The sequence below is a fragment of the Sardina pilchardus genome, chromosome 9 (assembly GCF_963854185.1).
Source record: "Sardina pilchardus chromosome 9, fSarPil1.1, whole genome shotgun sequence".
NCBI lineage: Eukaryota > Metazoa > Chordata > Actinopteri > Clupeiformes > Clupeidae > Sardina > Sardina pilchardus.
The window spans coordinates 6,767,947-6,787,946 of record NC_085002.1 but is presented as its reverse complement, the minus strand read 5'-3'; the positions used below and the strand labels follow the sequence as shown (position 1 = coordinate 6,787,946).

The window sequence follows — 20,000 nt, the reverse complement described above, 5'->3', positions numbered from 1 at the left end:
AATAAATACCACTGCGGTGTCTGTCATTGCTTATCCCATGACTGAAATTCAGTGTTTACCCACAGAATTCCCTCGCTTCATTCACATCTAGTCATTCCGAACGCAGAATGACTAAGTTAAGAGTGATTTGTGTGGGCAGTGAAAGAGAACGTTGTTGGCCCTCTGGAAAGCTCCGTGGGAAACGAACCCATGACCCTGTTCCTCCACAGATAGCGGCGGAGAGAGTGTGTCAGATCAGGAGGCAGACCTGTCTAAGCCTCCGGCCCTCGCACCAAGTTGTGCTCTCAAACCCAAATAGTCCAGCTGAATTAGGCCTCTGTGTGTGAGGGCTTTGGGTCCTCATTCTCTGCCCCTCTGAGTATGGAGGCAGTATTGGCATAAATAGCACACATTCCTTCAAGGCATGAAGCAAAGAGTCTAGCTTGTTCCTGGTAGGCTACTGTATATCTGTAGCCAAACAAACAAACATCAACTGCTCCAGGGTCTTTGAGGGTAGCACGGCGGTTCTTAAGCCCATGCAGTCTGAGAGCTTACCAGTCTGCCCTTCTAATAACAATTTCCCCTGCCTCACTTCATCTTAGACATCACTACAAACAGACAACCACGTTCTCAGCTGGCAGACCCTGATTAACCAAAGGCTGAACAGCATTAAAGAAAACATGATGTTTCAGGGCTATCTAAGGCCTGAAGGGAGGTTCATGGCACGTAGTAACGAAAATGTATTTTGGCTAGACAGCAGTGACATTCTTAAAACCTTATCTTACCTATAAACTTATCTGTAATGTGAAGGCCAAAATAGGTTAATTAAGAGCGTGATGACAGGTTTTGAAGTCCAAAGAAAGTAAAACTTTCAAAAAGAAGCAACATTTCCTGTTTTTAAGTAGTCGAAATCCAATTAAACTCGTCTTCTAACGCGATCTTTTGATAACTTGCATTATGGTTTAATCATGTAGCTCTGAAATGTCAGGGTCTGCCTCAGCAGTAGCCATCACACTCATCAATAGAATCTCTCTGCCTCTAGCACCAACACTTTAAAGTTATCTTAGTTGACTTATTTATGAGTCTCGGAACGCTCATGGATTTAGCAAATATGTATCAAGGGGAGAAAGAGAAACTTATTCTCTTGTGAAGAGTAAACTTCTCTATACTGTCCACATGCACAGAACGCAGAGGTCCACTGCATCAGACTTAAATAGGAAAACAGGTGTAAACACAATGTACTTTTATCTTAACCACAGCGTCTGTGCAGCTTATCCATTCCATCACTGGAACTTTGTAAACAGCCACTCTATAACGACAGACGTTTGGATACAAGCTATAGTCTGATTTATGGAGAGTTTCTTTGAGGAAATGTAGATTTGAGTAGGTACCGCCCACCACAGAAAAAAGCATTACAGTATAAGGAAGATAATAAGCATGATAAGGCACCAGTGTGCATATTTGTGGTTGTGGTTTGTGCGGTATACACTATTGCAAAAGTGTGTGTTGTAATCAGATGAGCATAGGCGTGGACTGTGTGTGTGTGTGTGTGTGTGTGTGTGTGTGTGCACCCCCCTCCTTTTGTGGTAAACATTACTCCCCTCCCTCTCACCCCCTGTTCCTCCACCTCACCTCCAGTTCGCGGAGTCTCTCCATCAGCTCCCGGCTGCTCTCCGTCTCCTCCTCCTCCTCGCCTTCATCCTCCTCCAGGAATGGGTCAACGTCGCCCTCTTCTGACTCAAAGGCCTCATTGCACTCCCTTAGTTCAGCCCCCTCAGACATCACCACCTGGAGTGGGGACAAAGAAAAATACGGTGAGAAGAGATCAACAGTGAAGCTGATCATCGATTCTAACAGAGACATATTGACATTTTTCTTTAGTTCGATTATTTCGGGTGGACGGTTGTACATCGCTTAAAGTAGCCTACTACACATAAAGATAAAACTGTTTTCCTTGACTTTATCAGGGTAAAAAACACCTATGCCTCACCTGTCCCTCTTCAACAATACAAGCAAGCATGCTACACACAGACGCCGCACATTTGATGTCTTCCTTCAGGGAAACACAGCCTGTTGTACCACTATCTTGTCATGCAACACTCTGCCTTCTGCTAGATTTAGGGAGTGGCATGTCAGAGGCTGTGAGAGGCTGTGTGTTTACATGTGTAAGCTATCTGTCACCTTCTGTCATTACACTGGAGCAGGTCTTTTGACTCCTATTTCAGCTTCACTAACACACAAAGCAGCTGACCCGTGTACAAATCAGTACAAGACTGAGTTCTGTAAAGTGCTTTGACACAATAGTAATTGTTAATGTAAATAGAATGAAACTGTACTGAATCTAATGTAATTGATTAAATCAAATTGAACTCGATTCAAAAGGGCAAATTCAAATCATTAGCACTATGTGTGAAAGTACATTAGAAAGTGAACACAGAGGTGTGGCTTCACGAAAAAACAACAGAACAAGCAGAGGACATATGGATGGCACACCAGGCGTTTGAACTCACATGCTATTGTCTCTGGAATGGAAATGAAGGTGTGAAACTAGCTTATTGCCTCACCCTATTGTCAAAAGAGTTACCAGTAAATGGCCACCTGTTGTGGCTCACATACGTCGGAAACACGATGATGATTTTAACTGATCGCCCAGGGGCACAGGACACACCTCAGCACTGAGCCACACCTGACCTCCACTCACACCTGGAACCCTGCTGAGCAGCTGACAGGCCATAACAACTCAGATGACATGACGTGAGGCTCACTCCTAATGACATTTGACTGTGAATGCTGGGAAAGATCGACATGGTCATGTGCTAAAAGAGTGTGCCACTGTAAGGTAGCCTTGTGATTAGCGTGGAGACAACATTAAAGGTTACTTTGTGACAAACGCTGGGATCAACAGATTAAGATCTTTCAAAAAAGATCATCGTATTTATAATACTGGAATTTGGCCTTAAACAATGAGCGCTTATTGTTTTGGTCATGCGAGCTATTTCGGGTGCGATTCTTATCCCTGGCCAACAGGAAACCTTGCCTCGGTCTCTGTTCACTGCACATTCAGCACATGGTACACTTGTCCTGTAGCAATGTTAGGCAGTCATCTGCGAGTCGTTTATTTTCGTTTGTGTGTGTGTGTGTGTGTGTGTGTGTGTGTGTGTGTGTGCGTGTGTGTGTGTGCGTGCACAGGGTCCGCGTTTTTTGTCCTGCCCCAGACGCTGGCACGTCGCCGGGGCGGTTGTCATGCATGGTTGGCTCAGGGTACCATATGGTTGCCCTGCCAGAACGAAGCCCAGAGGTGTTTTTAGCTAAGGCGCTTTAAAATAAATAAATAAAAATCTGTGACAGAGTATTGAGTGGGCTTTTATAAAGCACGCTGAACTCATAAAGAGCTGTCTGAAACTGTATTAGTGTCTTGCGTCTGAGGCTGACTCATACTAATGTGTTACTGCGGCTTCTCAAGAAGATTCTTGCGTGTCTGTTTGTTTCCAGTGCCATACAGACAACCACAGTCAAAACCTGTTTGTACAGATTTGGGGGCACAAATAGAATTTCAGGCACAATCTGTGCATGCACATACACACACACACACACACACACACACACACACACACACACACACACACACACACACACACGCACCTAAAGGCCTGTGGGAATCATGACTGTTTTTACTTAGAAGTTAGTGCCAAGTGCAAACCTTTGCTTTGTTTTCTCTTGTGGTGGAAAAACACAGTAATACAGTAGGTATGTGCTGTAGGAATCCTAAATTGTTTCTGATTGGCATTTAAGTAGGTTTGTTCTCCAGGCGAGAACACAGAGAGTTCTATAAAAGACTGATTAGTAGTATGTAGGGGCAAAGTCAACTGTACACAGCACACAATCCATTCCACATTTTTTACTGTAAGTTCCAAATCTTAAACCAAATTTTTGAAAATGTCACCGTTTTTAGTTTTACTGATAACGATGCCGTTGGTCTGGAGTTCTACTCTGGCGCCGCCATGTTGCATCATTAGGGGCCGTTTGGCTCTGGTCCGGCCCCACATTCAGCACAACACACGCGGGAATGAGAAGAATCCCGACACTTCAAAGACACGGGGTCCGCACAGCGCTCTGTATTTTACTCTGGCTGACATGACACCAGAACGCCCCCATCTTTGTGTTAGATCTCTGCGCCTGAACATTCTGTCTGAAACCTTTTTAAGCTGATTGCTGTGTCGAGCAATGTAAAAAAAAAAAAAAACTTAAATCTCAAACGACCATTTCCCATTTATAACATTATTTTATCACGACTAAGAGGATTTGACTGCATCATCTCCGAAATTGAATAAACTTGTTACCATTTAACATTTTTGCATTTCAAATGCCATCAGAAACGGAAAGCTCTCTAGTCCCCTGCACTTTCCATTAAAAGATCCATTAAGGAGCCGCTAATAGAAAAGATGTGGCCGGCCTCCTGTGAATACCAAGAAATTTTTCCCCCCTTTCTTTCCCCTCCTTTTCTTCCCACTCGCCTACCTCCAACGTCCGACAGCACTCCCGAGTTTAAAATAGACGCATGGTCACTTCTCTTCTCCCTTCCTCTCTCTTTAGCTGTTGTTCCGTGTCTGTCTGACAGTTCCTCTCTCCCCTCCGCATTGAGTTGGCTACAGCCGCTGGGCCATAAACCAGGCCCTCTATTGTAGCCAGACGACAGCTTTTGGACAGGAACGATAAATTAAGGCACATTTTGTCGCTAATTCCATCCCCTCCCCGCTCTCTCTCTCTCTCTCTCTCCCTCCCTCTCTCTCCCTCTCTCTCTCTCCTTCTAAGTTATTCTCCTTTGCTGTCTTCATCTCTTCCATCTATTCATAGTGTCGCCAGACCCTCTTTTCAGGAGGAGAGAGAGCAGGAGCCAAAGGATGCATAAAACATCCAGGCTGGACAAAGGGTTAAACTTTTTGCAGAGGGATTAGAGTGTGTGTGTGTGTGTGTGTGTGTGTGTGTGTGTGTGTGTGTGTGTGTGTGTGTGTGTGTGTGTGTGTGTGTGTGTGTGTGTGTGTGTGTGTGTGTGTGTGTTTCCTGTGGCTACCGCACGTACAGAGTCAAAGGGGCTTCTCAGCAGGCCAAAGCGTAGCCTGTGAGCGCTCGGCACCATAGGGGACCCCACAGGTGGGTCTGCTTCTTCTCCAGTGAGTCGGTAAAAAACATCATCTGACCGCACAGCTGTGCTGCCTGTAAACACACAGCGTGAGACGGAACTCGGCGATGAGGAGCTGGCCAGTGCAGGATCCCTGAGGAGCTCCGTCTCTGACACTCCACAGGAGTCAGGACTCCTCCTAAAGAGGCCTGTGTGCTTACACAGAGACCGGCTGTCATAGTCACATAAGGTTTCTTATGACACGTCTTATTCTCATTCCCTCTCTTGCTTTGACCACAGTCTGTCTGTCTGTCTGTTCTATTGTCTTCCTTTGCCTTGACTGTCTGTCCTGTCTTCTTTCTACATTTGCCTTGTGTGTCTGTTATGAATGTATGCATGTATGCATGTATGTATGTATGTATCTATCTATCTACGTATCTATCTCTATCATATCTATCCAACTATCTATCTATCCTTTCCCTTCTCTGTCCTGAGCTGCCCTCTTTCTCCCCCAAAACTATTTGCTGAAATGTTGGAGACAAAAGAGGAGTGAGATCCATTTTGTTCTGCGCTCGAGTATGGAAGTTGGAGGGGCCTGGACTGCTTTGGTCAGTGGCCCTGAGCCTGGGAGTGCGTGGCAGGACAGACCGCCTGCGCCGGTGTTTGTGTGCCGTATATATCACCTCGTTAACGGGGGAGATGAAAGTCCGCTATGCTGACTGCCCGTCCTGGGAGCACATAAATAACACACAACGCTGCTATTACAACCCTTATTAAAGCCTAGCAGGCAATTATGGTGGGTCAGATGGGAACAGGGAGAGCGCCCGTCCAAGAAGGGGAAAGAAGAGAAAGAGGGAGGGAAGGGACACAATGGAGAGATAGAGAGAGAGAGAAAGAGAGAAAGAGAGAAAGAGAGAGAGAGAGACACAGAGAGAGAGAGACGTCTTTCGCATAACTGACCCCGGACGTGTTCTTTGGTTATCATAGCCACTTCTGAGAAGTCACCAGGTCTTGTTAGTTGTTGCTACAAGGCTTTGTTTGGGTGTCATTCCCTGTTTTAGACTTCCTATCCGCTGGCCCTGGCCTTCCTGAAGCACTCTGTCAGGCATTAGCGGAAGCAATGCAACTAATGGTGCTGAAACAGGGGAATTCTCCGTCTAGCGTACGCCCGAATCCACTGACATCGTATCCACCCCAACCATTAATGGATTTATTGATCAGTGAATGCATGATAACCTTCAGCACAGCACTCTACCCCTCTCTTCTGTGTGTTAAAATATAACCCATCCTTCATTTGGCTTTTGAGTGAGTGAGTGTGTGTGTGCGTGTGTGTGTGTGTGTGTGTGTGTGTGTGTGTGTGTGTGTGTGTGTGTGTGTGTGTGTGTGTGTGTGCGCGCGCGTGTGTGTGTGTGTGTGTGTGTGTGTGTGTGCGCGCGTGTGTGTATGTGGGAATGCGTGTGAGACGAGAGAGAGAGAGACAGAGAGAGAGAGAGAGAGTGTGTGTGTCTGTCTGTGTGTGTGTGTGTGTGTGTGTAAAATATGACAAACCTTTGAGGCTGGTTCTCCACGGTGCATAAAGCTCAGAGGTCACTGAGGACAGCCTTTGGTCCCCTCTCTGCGCAGCGTGCCTGTGGGACAAACACACACACACACACACACACACAGTTACACATGCAGTCCAGAATCCCTCCGGTCCCCACCTCACTGTACTCACCAAACACAAAACATAAGACACATGCACGCAACCAAGCCCTCACTGACCTCTCTCTCTCTCTCTCACACACACACACACACACACACACACACACACGCACGCACACACACACACACACCATCCATATCTCCTCATCGGTCACTGTGTGTTTAGTCACAAAACAGTCACACATTTGCGTGTAATCAAAGCCAATCTGTACAAACAGTCCCTTATACACAGATCAAAGCAGCTCACAAAATGACTAGCACACAATACATACACGCCAATATAAAATACAGTAGATACACATGCACATACATACAGCATACGTCACCATAATATAAGCAAAGCATTAAAAATATATTCTGAAAGCAGAATGGAATCCAGGCACAAGGAACGTCTCAGCAAGTTAGTTTGTTATATTTGCCCTATACGTTTCCATTGTCTGTACCTCACATATGTTCTACATTGTTCCGTGGACCCTTTGATTCTTTTGTGTTTCTTTATGTCCCTCAGACCTCAAGAATCTTCAAATGGGTTCACGGCACGGTGCTGCCATAAAGGGACTTTCCACCCAGAACCTCGGACCCTTTGTGTCCACCCTCTAGAGCCACAGTACAGTACAAAACCCTTCGCCACGGTCCGTACGGACCTGTGTTTTTGTAAGCACAAGCCCTCCCCGCGTGTGTGTGTGTGTGTGTGTGTGTGTGTGTGTGTGTGTGTGTCTGTGTGTGTGTGTGTGTGTGTGTGTGTGTATGTGTCTCACGGCAGAGTCACGTAGGCGTCGGCTGAGGTGAGTGAGAGAGGAATGCCGCTGTCTGTCCTCTCGGCGTCTCCAAACACGGCTGCGCAGTCAGACAATTAAGTCACAAATGCCAATGTCCATTAATCACACGTTTTTATAGGCCGAGGGGCAGACAGGGCGGGCTTGTTGTTTTTATCGTCTGAGTATCGAGGGAGGATGATGTTGTTATTGTAAAATGACTGTTCTTAGTCAGTCTGCTGATGTGCAAAAGCTATTTGTTAATTAACTATACACAAGTGATCAATTCTAATATAGGACTCAGAATCCAGCATTATTCAGTGCATAATTTTAGGTCTCAGCAAAATATTGCATCTCACAGACATAAAATAATAATCTCTCCCCTCTATCTCTCCTTAATGACCCCTATCTCTTCCTAACTCCTACCATCTCTCTCCCTCTCTCTCTCTCCCTCTCTCGCTCTACAGTATCTCTCCTTAATGACCCCTATCTCTTCCCAACTCCTACCATCTCCCTCCTCCCTCCTGTCCTCTCTCCCTTCTCTCCCAGATCACATCTGACAGGCTAAACTCCCGGACTCGTCCCCGGTTGCTGAGCGCCATGGTGCCCCTTTGGGCGGGGTTGGGTTGGGGGGGTTAGTTAATCCGTTTAGGTTGTGTCAGGGCCCCTCAAACCTACAATTAGCTCCTCAGCAAACAGCATCTGCCTCTCAACGCCGGCCGGGTGGGGTGAGGGGGGGGGGGTGGTGAGGGGTTTCCTCTAGGGAAGGAAGGGAAAGGGGGAGGGTGCACACCAGGTGGGAGCCTCCAATCCCTCCCCTCTATCTACCCACTTTACCGCCCACCACCTCTCTAAAACAGGTGCTCTGAGGGTGGGGGGGGGGGGGGTTGGGGGACGATGTACGGGGGAGGGCCAGGGGGGCTCAATCTCTTCACAAAAAGCCATTACCCTCTGATTCAGCTGCCGCCACAGTTCACTTTAAACCAAACAGCCTCCGGTGAAGCACGCCGTGGCTCTAACCGCCATCGCCAGCCTGCTGTAGCGGGGTTAGCGCATCGCTAATGACGCAGCATGTGCTGCTGCTGCTGCTGCTGCTGTCCGTGTGCTTCTCAACACATCCCGAGATCCTCTTTTAGAAAACGAATGCTTTGAAGTACTGTGCTGACTTGTGCTACGTTGCTAAAGCATACACACACACACAGACACACACACACACACACACACACACACTCCTCCCGTGTGTTACTCCCACGCGTGCCCCACCTTCTCAGTTGCATACCCCGCCACACAAGGCACATCAAAGCCCATGACTTCACCCAAGCCGTGTGTGAATCATTATGCTGATAGACTGGCCCCCGGGAGAGCTTTCAGACTCAGTGCGGGACGCAGAGTAAACTAATAATGCTTGCAGAGAGAGGGAGAGAGAAAGAGAGACAGAGAGAAAGAGAGATAGAGAGAGAGAGAGGGAGAGAGAGAGGGAGAGGGGGAGGCGATATAGAGAAAGGGAGAGTCATGCTGACCTTGCTCTGCCCAGAGCAACCCCCCCCAGCCACCCCCCCCCCCCCCCCATCACCCCCATCCCCTGGCCGCCGCGGCCTCAGCTTTGTCACGCACCAGCCCATGCACCTGGAGGAGGACGGCGAGACAGACATTCTTTGGGCATGACTTCTGCCATGTGAACCGCCTGGGCACATTTATGCTGAGCGGGAGAGAGAGAGAGAGAGCAGAGGAAACAAAAAAAACGACAGACAAAGGCAGTGAGGAAGACAGAGAGATGGACAGACAGAGAAACGGAGAGGGGGAGAGGTAAAGCAAAAACGAATAACGGCCAGACTTAACCATAAACAGAAGGTAGAATAAAGGGAACCAGTGGCAGACAGACACAACTGAAGTGAAACAGACAGGCAGGCAGAGACAGGAATAGAGACAAAAACGCTGAGTGGCACAAACCATGGACCCACGGACAACAGGGGAACAGACCCTCGGACACAGAGAGAGAGAGATAAATAGATGACCAAAAATAGACGGACAAAAGTGACAGTTAAAGAGGTGCCTACAGAGACACAAGGAAAGACTGAACCTGACACAGGCAGACAGACAGACAGAAAGAGGGAGCACAGTCACTATTTGAATTCTAAATTGGATTTCCTACAGCTGAATGACATGGAGGTGCATGTAAAGGTACTAGATGCTAAAGAGACAGGCAGACAAAAAATGATGAACGGAGACAACTAGGTTATCCTGCACAAAAAGACATGGGAGAGACAGAAAGGCGGCTCGACTGAGCCAGTGGGTAAATCCGTGGGGGTGGGTAGATGGATTTTTTCCCCCTGCTCCGTCTGAATGTAATCAAACAGTATTTTGCCCCCGGGGGTATATCTAAGCCCTCGCTAAGAACGAACAACCCCCCCCCCCCCCACCCCCCACGCCCACCACCACCACCACCACCTCCACCACCCATTCTTCATCACATCTACTCCCCCACCAATACCCCGAAAAGTACCCTGCCCCCCCCCCCCCCCCCCCCCCGCAGCAGGCAATGAGACTGTCTTTCCCACAAGACCTACTTTGGCTCCATCATTCACCACGCCTGCGAATATCTTATACATGTTTCACGACACTCATAATTAGCTAATCAACCCCCAAAATATATGCACAAAATTAACCACCGAGCGCAAAGCATGATGGGAAGGCAAGGGGGAGTTGGAGTGGGGGGAGGGAGGGAGGAGTGCTGGCACAGAGATTTGGATGGCGAAGGCACCTCATAAGCTGCCTTGAAGGGAACACAACATCAGACGGTATGGAATCAAACGTATATCACAGGGGCTTCTGAGAATAACAGGGCTGGAAAAACAAAAAACAGGAAACCGAAACAGTAGCACACAGGTCCTCTGTACTTGAGGAGAAAGAGGAAGAGAAGGAAGAGAGAGGAAGAGAGGTCAGGCTATCACATATAGAAAGACAGAGAGAGAGAGCGAAAGAGAGAGAGAGAGAGTACAGGAGAGCTAAAAACAGACACTGGTTGGACAGGTTGTTGTGGAGCGGTGAGCGCTGAGGAGAGAGGAAGTCCCAGAAAAGGTCAATGACAGCGGGCTGCCTGGGTTCCGGGAAGGGCTGCCCACGCCCGGGGTGTGTCCAGAGCGCCGGGCGCTCCCTGAGGCTTCGCCACTATCGATTGGCTGAGATGCTATTGGCCCTGTCAGCAAGCATCACATTAGGATCAGTGGGGTCATCTTTAGGGATATTAACTGGATGGCGTCGACCAATAAAGTCAGCGTCGACATGGGTATATGTTTAGCAGATTATTACTATGCAGGGCATTGAACTCATTCAAGACAAATGTAGTTTGTAATGAAGGTCTTGTGGGAAAGAAAACATCTCCTCTCAAAGCACTACTTACAACTAGTCTTGCTGATCTATACGGACAATTGCACCTATTGATGCACTTACTACACTCATTGATGCACTTATTGTGGCTTTTGCTTATTGTTGTAAAATTGTTGTTAGAATTGCTCTTAAAAGCTTAAAAAAAAAATTTTCCATGTTGTAAGTCGCTTTGGTTAAAAAGCGTCAGACAAATGTAATGTAATGTAATGTCATGTAGGAATTTGTAGAATATTATAAGATACTCTGCTATGAAAGTCAGCATAAAATGTATTGACATGGAAGTTACAGTATATATCTATTTCAATGTATATACAAATGCAGGATCATTTTCACTATTTAAGTCAACGTCTACAGATTCTAGGTTCTTCTAGGTGCTTCCCCAGTTCGCTGACACATATTTTTGGTTCTGCTCCTTCCAACTTCAAAAACACCACATGGTCAAGAAAATCATTCCCATTCCCTAAGACATAATATCGCCAGCCGTTCCTTTCATGTTATTCTTACCCGAGCCATCTGAAGGTCTAGGAGCAGGGACAACAGAGGGGCCTATTTTAAAACCACAGTGCAGTGATGGGAGGCAGCTGTTCTGTCTTGGCCACGTTGGGGCTGACTCCTTCGACAACCCCAGTCTGGTTGAACACTCCCTGGGTACACGGCGAACCCACAAAACTGATGGACGAGGAGTGGAGTGGAGTGGACTAGAGAGAGAGTCTGTCCACAGATGTTGGTGAACTTCTTCACCAAGTCTCACCAGCTCTCACCTCACACCTCAACTTGCCATCAAACATACACAACCTCTATCTGCAATTAAAGGTGTAGTGCTTTAATACTAATCAAATGGTTACACTTGACTTGAAGGTAGCTACATAAGAGTGACATGAAACACATTCATAATTCACAAGTCATAAACGTTTATGACATAACACTTCTGTCATTAAGTATCATTTGGTTGTTTTCATGAGAAGTTAGGGCTAGGGTTCATGTGTTATCTCTTATGCTGATACCTTCAAGTAAAGTGTTACTATAAATCAAACTTAACACTTCAGTCAAATTCTGTGAAATTCCTTTCAGTTGTCTATCCAGTATGTGTGTGTCTATGTGTCTGTGTTCAAAGATGAACAACATTTTGCCGCTACCAAGGACCACTCCTTTAAGCCCATCTCCAGTCCACTGATGGGGAAATGTAGCAGTGGCCTCATGTTCTGGGCTCTGTGTTGGACCCCACTGGGGGCCTTTAGCCCCCCGACCTGATCACTGGCCCTTCCTCTCCGCAGGAAACTTCCCCAAGCAGAGGAGCAGAGTCATCACTTTGGTCGCTCAGCTCCGCTCCGCTGCGCTCCGCTCCACCCTGCCATGGTGCCTCTCTGGCCCTGAGAGAAGTGAGTTTCTTGCTCCCCTCTTTCCCGGGGAGATAAGTGACTTAGGCAGCGGCAGTGCGATTGGACTGCAGTCAGCAGCAGTCAGCAGCAGCAGCAGCCACTATAGCTGACAGCCAGGGAGAGGCTCTGCAGGGCTGATAAAGCCACAGTGTCCTTCATCAAGTGGGAGTCTGCTCCTCCCTGAACTCTCACAGGCTAGTTATCAGAACAAGCTCCCCGCCTGACACTCCTTTTCACCATCTTTTTTTTTTAACCCAGGCTTGTCTTTTTAGAATAAAAAAAAACTTGTCGGTACGGGAAAAAAATGAAAACAATCTGTTTTATCTAACTCAATTGCTACAGCCAGGCATCAACAGTGCTACACTCTGAGGCATGTCCGTAAGCGCCCATGTACATGCCCCCAGAGTGTAGCGCTACACCTGCCTGGCTGCGTTAGCTGCTAGCTGTAGCGATTGAACTAGATAAAAACGGATCGTTTCAGGATTTTTTCCGTACCGACAGAACTCGGTGACCTCGAAGAACGGAGATCTGTGTGAAAACTCCCGGGGTGTCTCCTTTAGTGCTACAAATAGAATATCTATTGTTACAAGTGGATGACTCTGCAACGGTAAACATCTGGGTTGCATGGTAAAAAACTAAGTAAACTGTTCACCACTGCATAAAGACTTGGCTTAATGGGCCTTCGCTTAGTCACTGTGATGAGTGAGCCTCAGCTGGTGCCTCACATTACTGGCTGTCCTCGGGCGGTGTAACGGCACAGACGGCGCCTCACACCGGCCCAGGCCTGGCCCGCATGTGGCTTTGAAGCGGCTCGGCCGAGCAGATGCTGAAGCGGCGGCTGACGCGGCCCCGAGGCCCAGACGCAACTCAAAGTCACAGCCATGACAAATCGCCTGCACTGGCACAGCTCCCCTTCAGGGGCCACACCCGGCAGGCCCGACACATGGAGCGCATACCAGAGGTCCCCCTAACACCTGCCTCTATCACAGCAGGCACTGTGCACACACACACACACACACACACAAACACACACACACACACAGGCATGCACACACACACACACACACACACACACTCAGGCATGCACATGCACACAAACACACACACACACACACACACACACACACACACACACACACACACACACACACACACACACTCAGGCATGCACATGCACACAAACACACACACACACACACACACAAACACACACGCATAAACAGGGAGGCATGTTCACACACATAGGCCCTTTCATGCACGCAGACAGACACACATACCACTAGCGGCAACACTTGTCTGCATCCCTTTGGCTGCCCTGAGATAAGTCAGTGTGTGGGGGGACAGGGCGACTCCCTTCCAGCGCACAATCTTATCACTCTTCCAACAGGTCAAACGTTTCTCTTCCCATTTGACTATTTGACATTTCTATTGCTTGCTTGATCATAGCTCTAGCACTTGAATTTCTGCGCTCTGTACTTTTTTACTCTGTACGGTGTGCGAATCTTTACGTTACCTTTGAACTATAATGTTTTTATCTCGCACCCGGCAAATATTTTTTACGGATGTGCGTGATTTTACTTTTACTTGTATTTTCATATTTTGAATTTCTGTACTTTGCCATGTTGTCAATGAGGATAACTTCAAAGGCAGAATTGAAACACACATTCATGTCAAATGATCAGGTGGTTTGATCTGCACACATGGTATGGCTGTTGACCAGTGGTACGCAGTAGCCAAATACATGGCAACAGTTTGCCTAGATGGTGGAGATTTAAGCGAAGGCTGGGCTTACTGATGGCCGGGTTATAAAAAGACCGTGTGAAGCTGGTGGGTGGCTAAGCCTGTGTCACCTGCTAGCTCCTTTTTAAATACACCTTCTTCTCTGGGTTAAATCAATATACAAATCAATGGGACTTGTCAATGAGACAACACACACGCTCTCTACCACACACACGCACGCACGCACGCACGCACACACACACACACACACACACACACACACACACACACACACACACACACACACACACACACACACACACACACACACACACACACACACACACACACACACACACACACACACACACACACACACACACACACACACACACACACAGAGTTACATACCATCATAAACAAATATACTAGTGCGCCCCCATGAAATGAATCCCTACCCACACAGACATGAACCACAGCAGCCCACACACACACACACACACACACACAGAAAGACCACCTCTATCTCTAAATCGCAATGTCAACACAGCCTGATGGACTTCCCCCAAGTAGCGGATTAGGGCTTGCGGACGGCCCACCCAAATGAACAAATACAGCTACTTCTCCAAACAATCCGCCGGCTTTGCCGAGCGGGCCTTCCAAAGTTCTGGCAACACACACACAGACACACACACACACACACACTCTCACACACTCGGGGAGGGAGATACAATCACAGAGCGCCGTGGCCCATGAGAGCGAGCGACTGCGACTCGCCGATGGCACACAGAGTCTGAACTGTACGGGCCAAGCAGGTTAAACAACCAATCCTCTGTGAGGGCCCAGAAACAGCCTCTGTGGCCTTTCCAAGTTTGTTTGGATTTTTTCTCTCTCTCAAACAGAGTAAGCTTTCTTCAGATCTATTAGCTTTCCTTCCCGGGATAAAAAAAAAAAAAAACGTAATAACTCACGTCGTGACTCACACACATACGGTAATCACACTGATAGCTTATACTATAGATTGTGGGTCAGGACTATGACTTTTGTAGGGATTATAGATATATTACGGCATGACAAGCAACGATCGGATCAATACTATTGATTGAGGCCGTTGGAGGAGGCGTTGGAGTGCACGTCTCTTTGTGAGGGAGGAGAAGGGGCCGATTGTGGCGTGGCCGAGGCCCGAGCGTGGCCCCTGCCAGGAATGTGGCACAGCTACGCCGTCCCCTCCAAATCATGAGCGTCCTGACACCTTCCCCTCGCCCGGCCAGCTGCCGTGGCCTCCGCAGGAGCTCCAGAAATTGCACTTATGCACACGCAGATACACAGATACTCACACACCCTCACACACACACACACACACACACACACACACTACTTATACAGAGATACATACACACATACAGACACACGCACACATCACTCGTCGTACACAGATACACCCCACTCATTCGCACACACACACACACACACACATAAACAAACGCACACACGCACACAAACACACAAACACAGATACACACACACACACACACAGCAGTAGCAGCCCCCTGATCATCCACAACATAATCCAAACACACCCTTGCCAAGGAAAGGATTAGCAGGCTGGCAGTGCATTCTAAATTAGACACATGTGCACCAACATTGCACACACACACACACACAGAGAGAGACAAGCACACATATATCCAACACATCTGCCAGCGTGCAGAGCAGCAAAAACACACAATGAAGAAACCACATACTGTACTGTACATCGATGTACTTCCCTTATCCACCAACACACACACAAGTGCCACTACGTAAGCAGTGTGGCATACTACAGTTAAATAAAACAAACACACACAAACAAACACACAAACAGTAGCATCGTCCCACCTGGTCACAGCCTCTCGTACACATGTAAAGGCACAAAATAAATCTTGGCCCTCCCTTCAAACACTGCACCCAGTCCTCCTCTGCAGTAATGTTTCTGCTTCTTCCTCCTCCTCCTCCTCTTCCTCCTCCTCCTCCTTCTCCTCCTATTCCTCCGGTGAGCCCCGCCGCTCTTCCCAGCGCTCTGTGTTTCTCGTGTGTGTGCTGTTTATCCCGGCGTTCCCGTCTCCTCTCCCATTCCGGTCTGGGCTCAGTGCGTCGCTCCGATCACAGCATCCTGTCTGCGCTGCCGTGCTTCCAGTCCGCCCACCGGGATCCCCGCGGAATTACACACGCACGCCGAGACTCACACCCCCCACGGAGCCAGCGTCCATAACCCAAAAACAGCCGCAGAAGGATGTGTGTGTGTGTGTGTGTGTGTGTTTGTTTGTAGGAGTGTGTGTGTGTGTGTGTGTGTGTGTGGTAGAAGGTATGACTCCTCTCCTCTTTCCTCTTCCTTCCAGACTCACAGTCAGCAGAGTTAGAATGTATGCGACTGTGTGTGTGTGTGTGTGTGTGTGTGTGTGTCTGTGTGTGTGTGTGTGTGTGTGTGTTTCTACTTCAGTGTACTGTAAGTGCAAACGTGTGTCTAAATGAAAGAGAAAAGAGAGAAGTGTGTCTAAATGTGTGTGTGTGTGTATCAGCTCAGGCACTCAGGCCAGCTTGGTGCAGTGGCAGTAACAGAAGTGATGTGTGTGTGTGTGTGTGTGTGTCTGTGTGTGTGTAAGAGTTTGAGAGAGAGAGCAAAGCGCAGGCGCATGTGTTCCCGTCATCCCCACCAGCCAACATGTCTGCCATTGTTCCTCCGAGCCAACCGCTATATAAGAGAGGCAAAACCAACCAGAGAGAGAGGGAAAGAAAAGAGAGAGAGAGAGGGGGGGAGAAGAGAGAGAGGGAGAGAGAGAGAGAGAGAGAGGGAGAGAGAGAGAGAGAGAGTGAGAGAGAGAGAGGAGGGCTTTCCCCACCGTGCTACAGCCAGCCCACTACAACAGCTGTGGACGAGCCCCCTTTCGCTCCACCTCCTCCACTCCTTTCTCTCCCTCTTCTTCTCCTCCTCCTCCTCCTCCTCTCTTCCCCCTCTGACTGGCTGGCTGTGGTGGCGGAGTTAACCCCCGCACTGCAGGCCCGCTGAGCGCCGTGAAAACAGAAGGCAGGAAATAAAGAGGCGCCAGAAAACAAAAGCCACTGGACGCGAGTCGTGTGTGTGTGTTTGTGTGTGTGTGTACACGTGTGTGTGTGTGTGTGTGTGTGCGTGTGTTTGTGTGTGTGTGTGTGTGTGTGTGTGTGTGTGTGTGTGTGTGTGTGTGTGTAGGAGTATCAATGGAAGGGCAATGTACCTCCCCTTTGTCCTCTCTGTGTGCCATTTGCTTTCCACTTCTCTCTCTCCTTTTTTCCCTCCTCTTTCTCTCTCCATTAAACACACACACACACACACACACACACAGAAACCATTGAGATTCTGCAAATGGTGTTTTGAAGGGGTAGTGTGAGCGTGTGTGTGTGTGTGTGTGTGTGTATGTTGAAGGTGGGGGGGTCGTACCTCCACTAAGAGGATTTTGAGCGGGTGAAAAGCGAGCTCCTGTTTAATACACTGCCAGACAATGATCCCACACCGGGACACAGGGGCGACCAACTGGAGCAATCACCGCCCTCAATCGATAATGGAAATCTGATTCTCAGGCTCCGCGCCCAGGACAAAAAAAAAGAGAAAAGAAATGAGCGGAGAATTAAAACGCCAACAAGGAGGGGGAATGGATGGGGGAATGAGGGTTGGAGGGGCTGGGTTAGGGGTGAAAGGGGGGGGGGGTCGGTAGGAAGGAAGGAGAAGAGAAGGGAGGTGTGGGGGTGGTGGTGGTGTGGGGGGGGGGGCATCGCCTGACAACAGTAGGGGGATTAGGGGGTCTGTTCTGTCTTGCTCCACTTTCTGCAGCCAAAAGGAGAGATGAGGAGCGGGACAGGCGTGACTGCCGCCGCCTTCACAAGAAAAGGAAGAGCGCAGGGGAAGAAGAAAGGACACGCTTTGTGGCGGCTTCTTTTTTTTTCCCTACAGGATGTTTCTTGACTGAAGCGTATAGCCTGAGATGAATCCCCCCCGGCAGAAAGGGAAATGCCCCAATTTTCCCGACGCGCCGGCCTTTGATGAACGCTACCGAAACAGAGCCCTAGCCTCGGAGACACGACGGCTGTTCCGAAAGGCTTCAAACTGACACACTCAGCCACACGCCATGCACGCAAATCAAGTAGCGAAGCAGCTAGCGCTTGGCCCTTTGGGGGCCAGAGAGTAGACATTTCAGTCTAAACAATAGGTGACAGACAAAACAAACCCATCAACGACTGTAAATAAGGCACATCGCCTAGCACCAGCTACAGCTAGCCTAGCACCTTTCTTCAGGGGGGAAATAACACATGCCAGACAGGCAGACTGCTGCAGTGCTGTTTTATTCCACGTGTCGAGCCAGAGCAGAGGCACATGGCACAGCGTATTGCTGAGGTGGACGTGTGTGGTTAAGTCCGACCACCCCCCTCTTCGGGTGTCCGATGGCGCAGTCCTCCAGGTGACATCACAAAGGAGGAAGGATTAAGGCGCAGGCTTGAGGCCAGACAGCAGTCTGTGTGTCAGCACAGCCAACAGCAACCAGCAGATAGCACACAACATCATCATCATCATCATCAACAACAACAACAACAACAACAATGCAAGGCAGTGAAATATGATGCAGGTTGGGCCCACAAAGTACAAGTACTGTAACACAATACACAGCACTAAGCACCAGCAGAACGCAATACACTATAAGTTAGATGTGTATTGTATATTAGTATATGTAACATAATCTAATGCACTGTAAAATGCAGCATAACACAGAACACCACAGAACACCACAGCTCAGCACAACACAGCACAACACAGCACAACACAGCAACGTACACAGATCAACACAACAGCAGCGCCCAGTGTGACACACAGCAGTGCTCCACTCACGTCAGTGCCACTCCCTGCTCATGTGGCCCATCCTGCACATTCTCCTGTCCTGGGACAGCTCCACTCTGGCCTGGCCTGGCTGGGGAGAAGCCACTGGCTGAGTGGCTGGAGCCTTTCTCACTTGACTCTGACCCTCCCTCCCTCCCTCCCTCCGTCACTCAGAGGGCTGGGAGAGACCCAGCATTCAAGTTCAGCTCTGGCCTCCCCTCTCCCCTCACACACTCCAGACACATTCTCTAATTACACCACTGGAATGTCCCAGGTCACTACATCAACCTCCTCTCTCTCTCTCTCGTGCACATTAAACATATAGTGCTACATGTCCACTAAACTTTCTATCAACTCAGCGTACAGCAGAGAGCAATCATGGTGAAAATCCTTGATTCGCATAATGTTCATATGCTTCTATAAAAGTACAGATGTAACATACGTCCATGACCACACACACATACAAAGCCGTAGGCTCACACACACACACACACACACACACACACACACACACACACACACACACACACACACACACACACACACACACACACACACACACACACACACACACATGGCCTCATGCAGTCAATCCTTAAAGCCATTTCGGAGCCGATCCTTCACATGTGGTTTGAGGACGACATCTTCCTGACATCTAAATTCCTGACCGTATTGCTGGCTTCCCGGACTGTCGTGAGTTCCAGGCCAATGTGTGGCTTGTTATCGCCCAAGTCTCGGGCTCAAGATCCCAGTGCGGTTTCTGGGATTCCGAGCTTCAAAAGCCCTTCCGACTTTATCTTTTCATTTGTGGGATCTGTACATTTTTCACACCACATTCTCTACAGAGACATAAAATAACATGTGCTGCAAGGCCAGAGAGGGGAGAAATGGACAGATTAAAGTAGATGAGGGGGAAAGAGTGAGATGAAAAGATGAAAGACACAAATATGAAGGAGCGAGGCAGGGAGGAGGGAGGGAGATATACGATTCTGAGCAAAACAGTAGAAATGTACAAATGTAGGTGGGGTAGAGGACTGAGGTCCTGAGATGGGAGGGGGCAGGGTGTGTGTGTGTGTGTG

General features: G+C 48.6%; 1 protein-coding gene across 1 annotated transcript in view; it reads right to left on the bottom strand.

Moving 5' to 3' along the window:
• The window catches only part of nckap5l (NCK-associated protein 5-like), a 76,364-nt gene that overhangs the window by 25,551 nt on the left and 30,813 nt on the right, over positions 1–20,000 (bottom strand). Inside the window, exons 3-4 of the mRNA XM_062545462.1 lie at positions 6,647–6,726; positions 1,612–1,767 (exon numbers count right to left, since the gene is read on the bottom strand). Coding sequence (XP_062401446.1) covers positions 1,612–1,767; positions 6,647–6,673 — 183 coding nt within the window. The 5' untranslated portion in view covers positions 6,674–6,726. The remainder of the gene's footprint in view (positions 1–1,611; positions 1,768–6,646; positions 6,727–20,000) is intronic.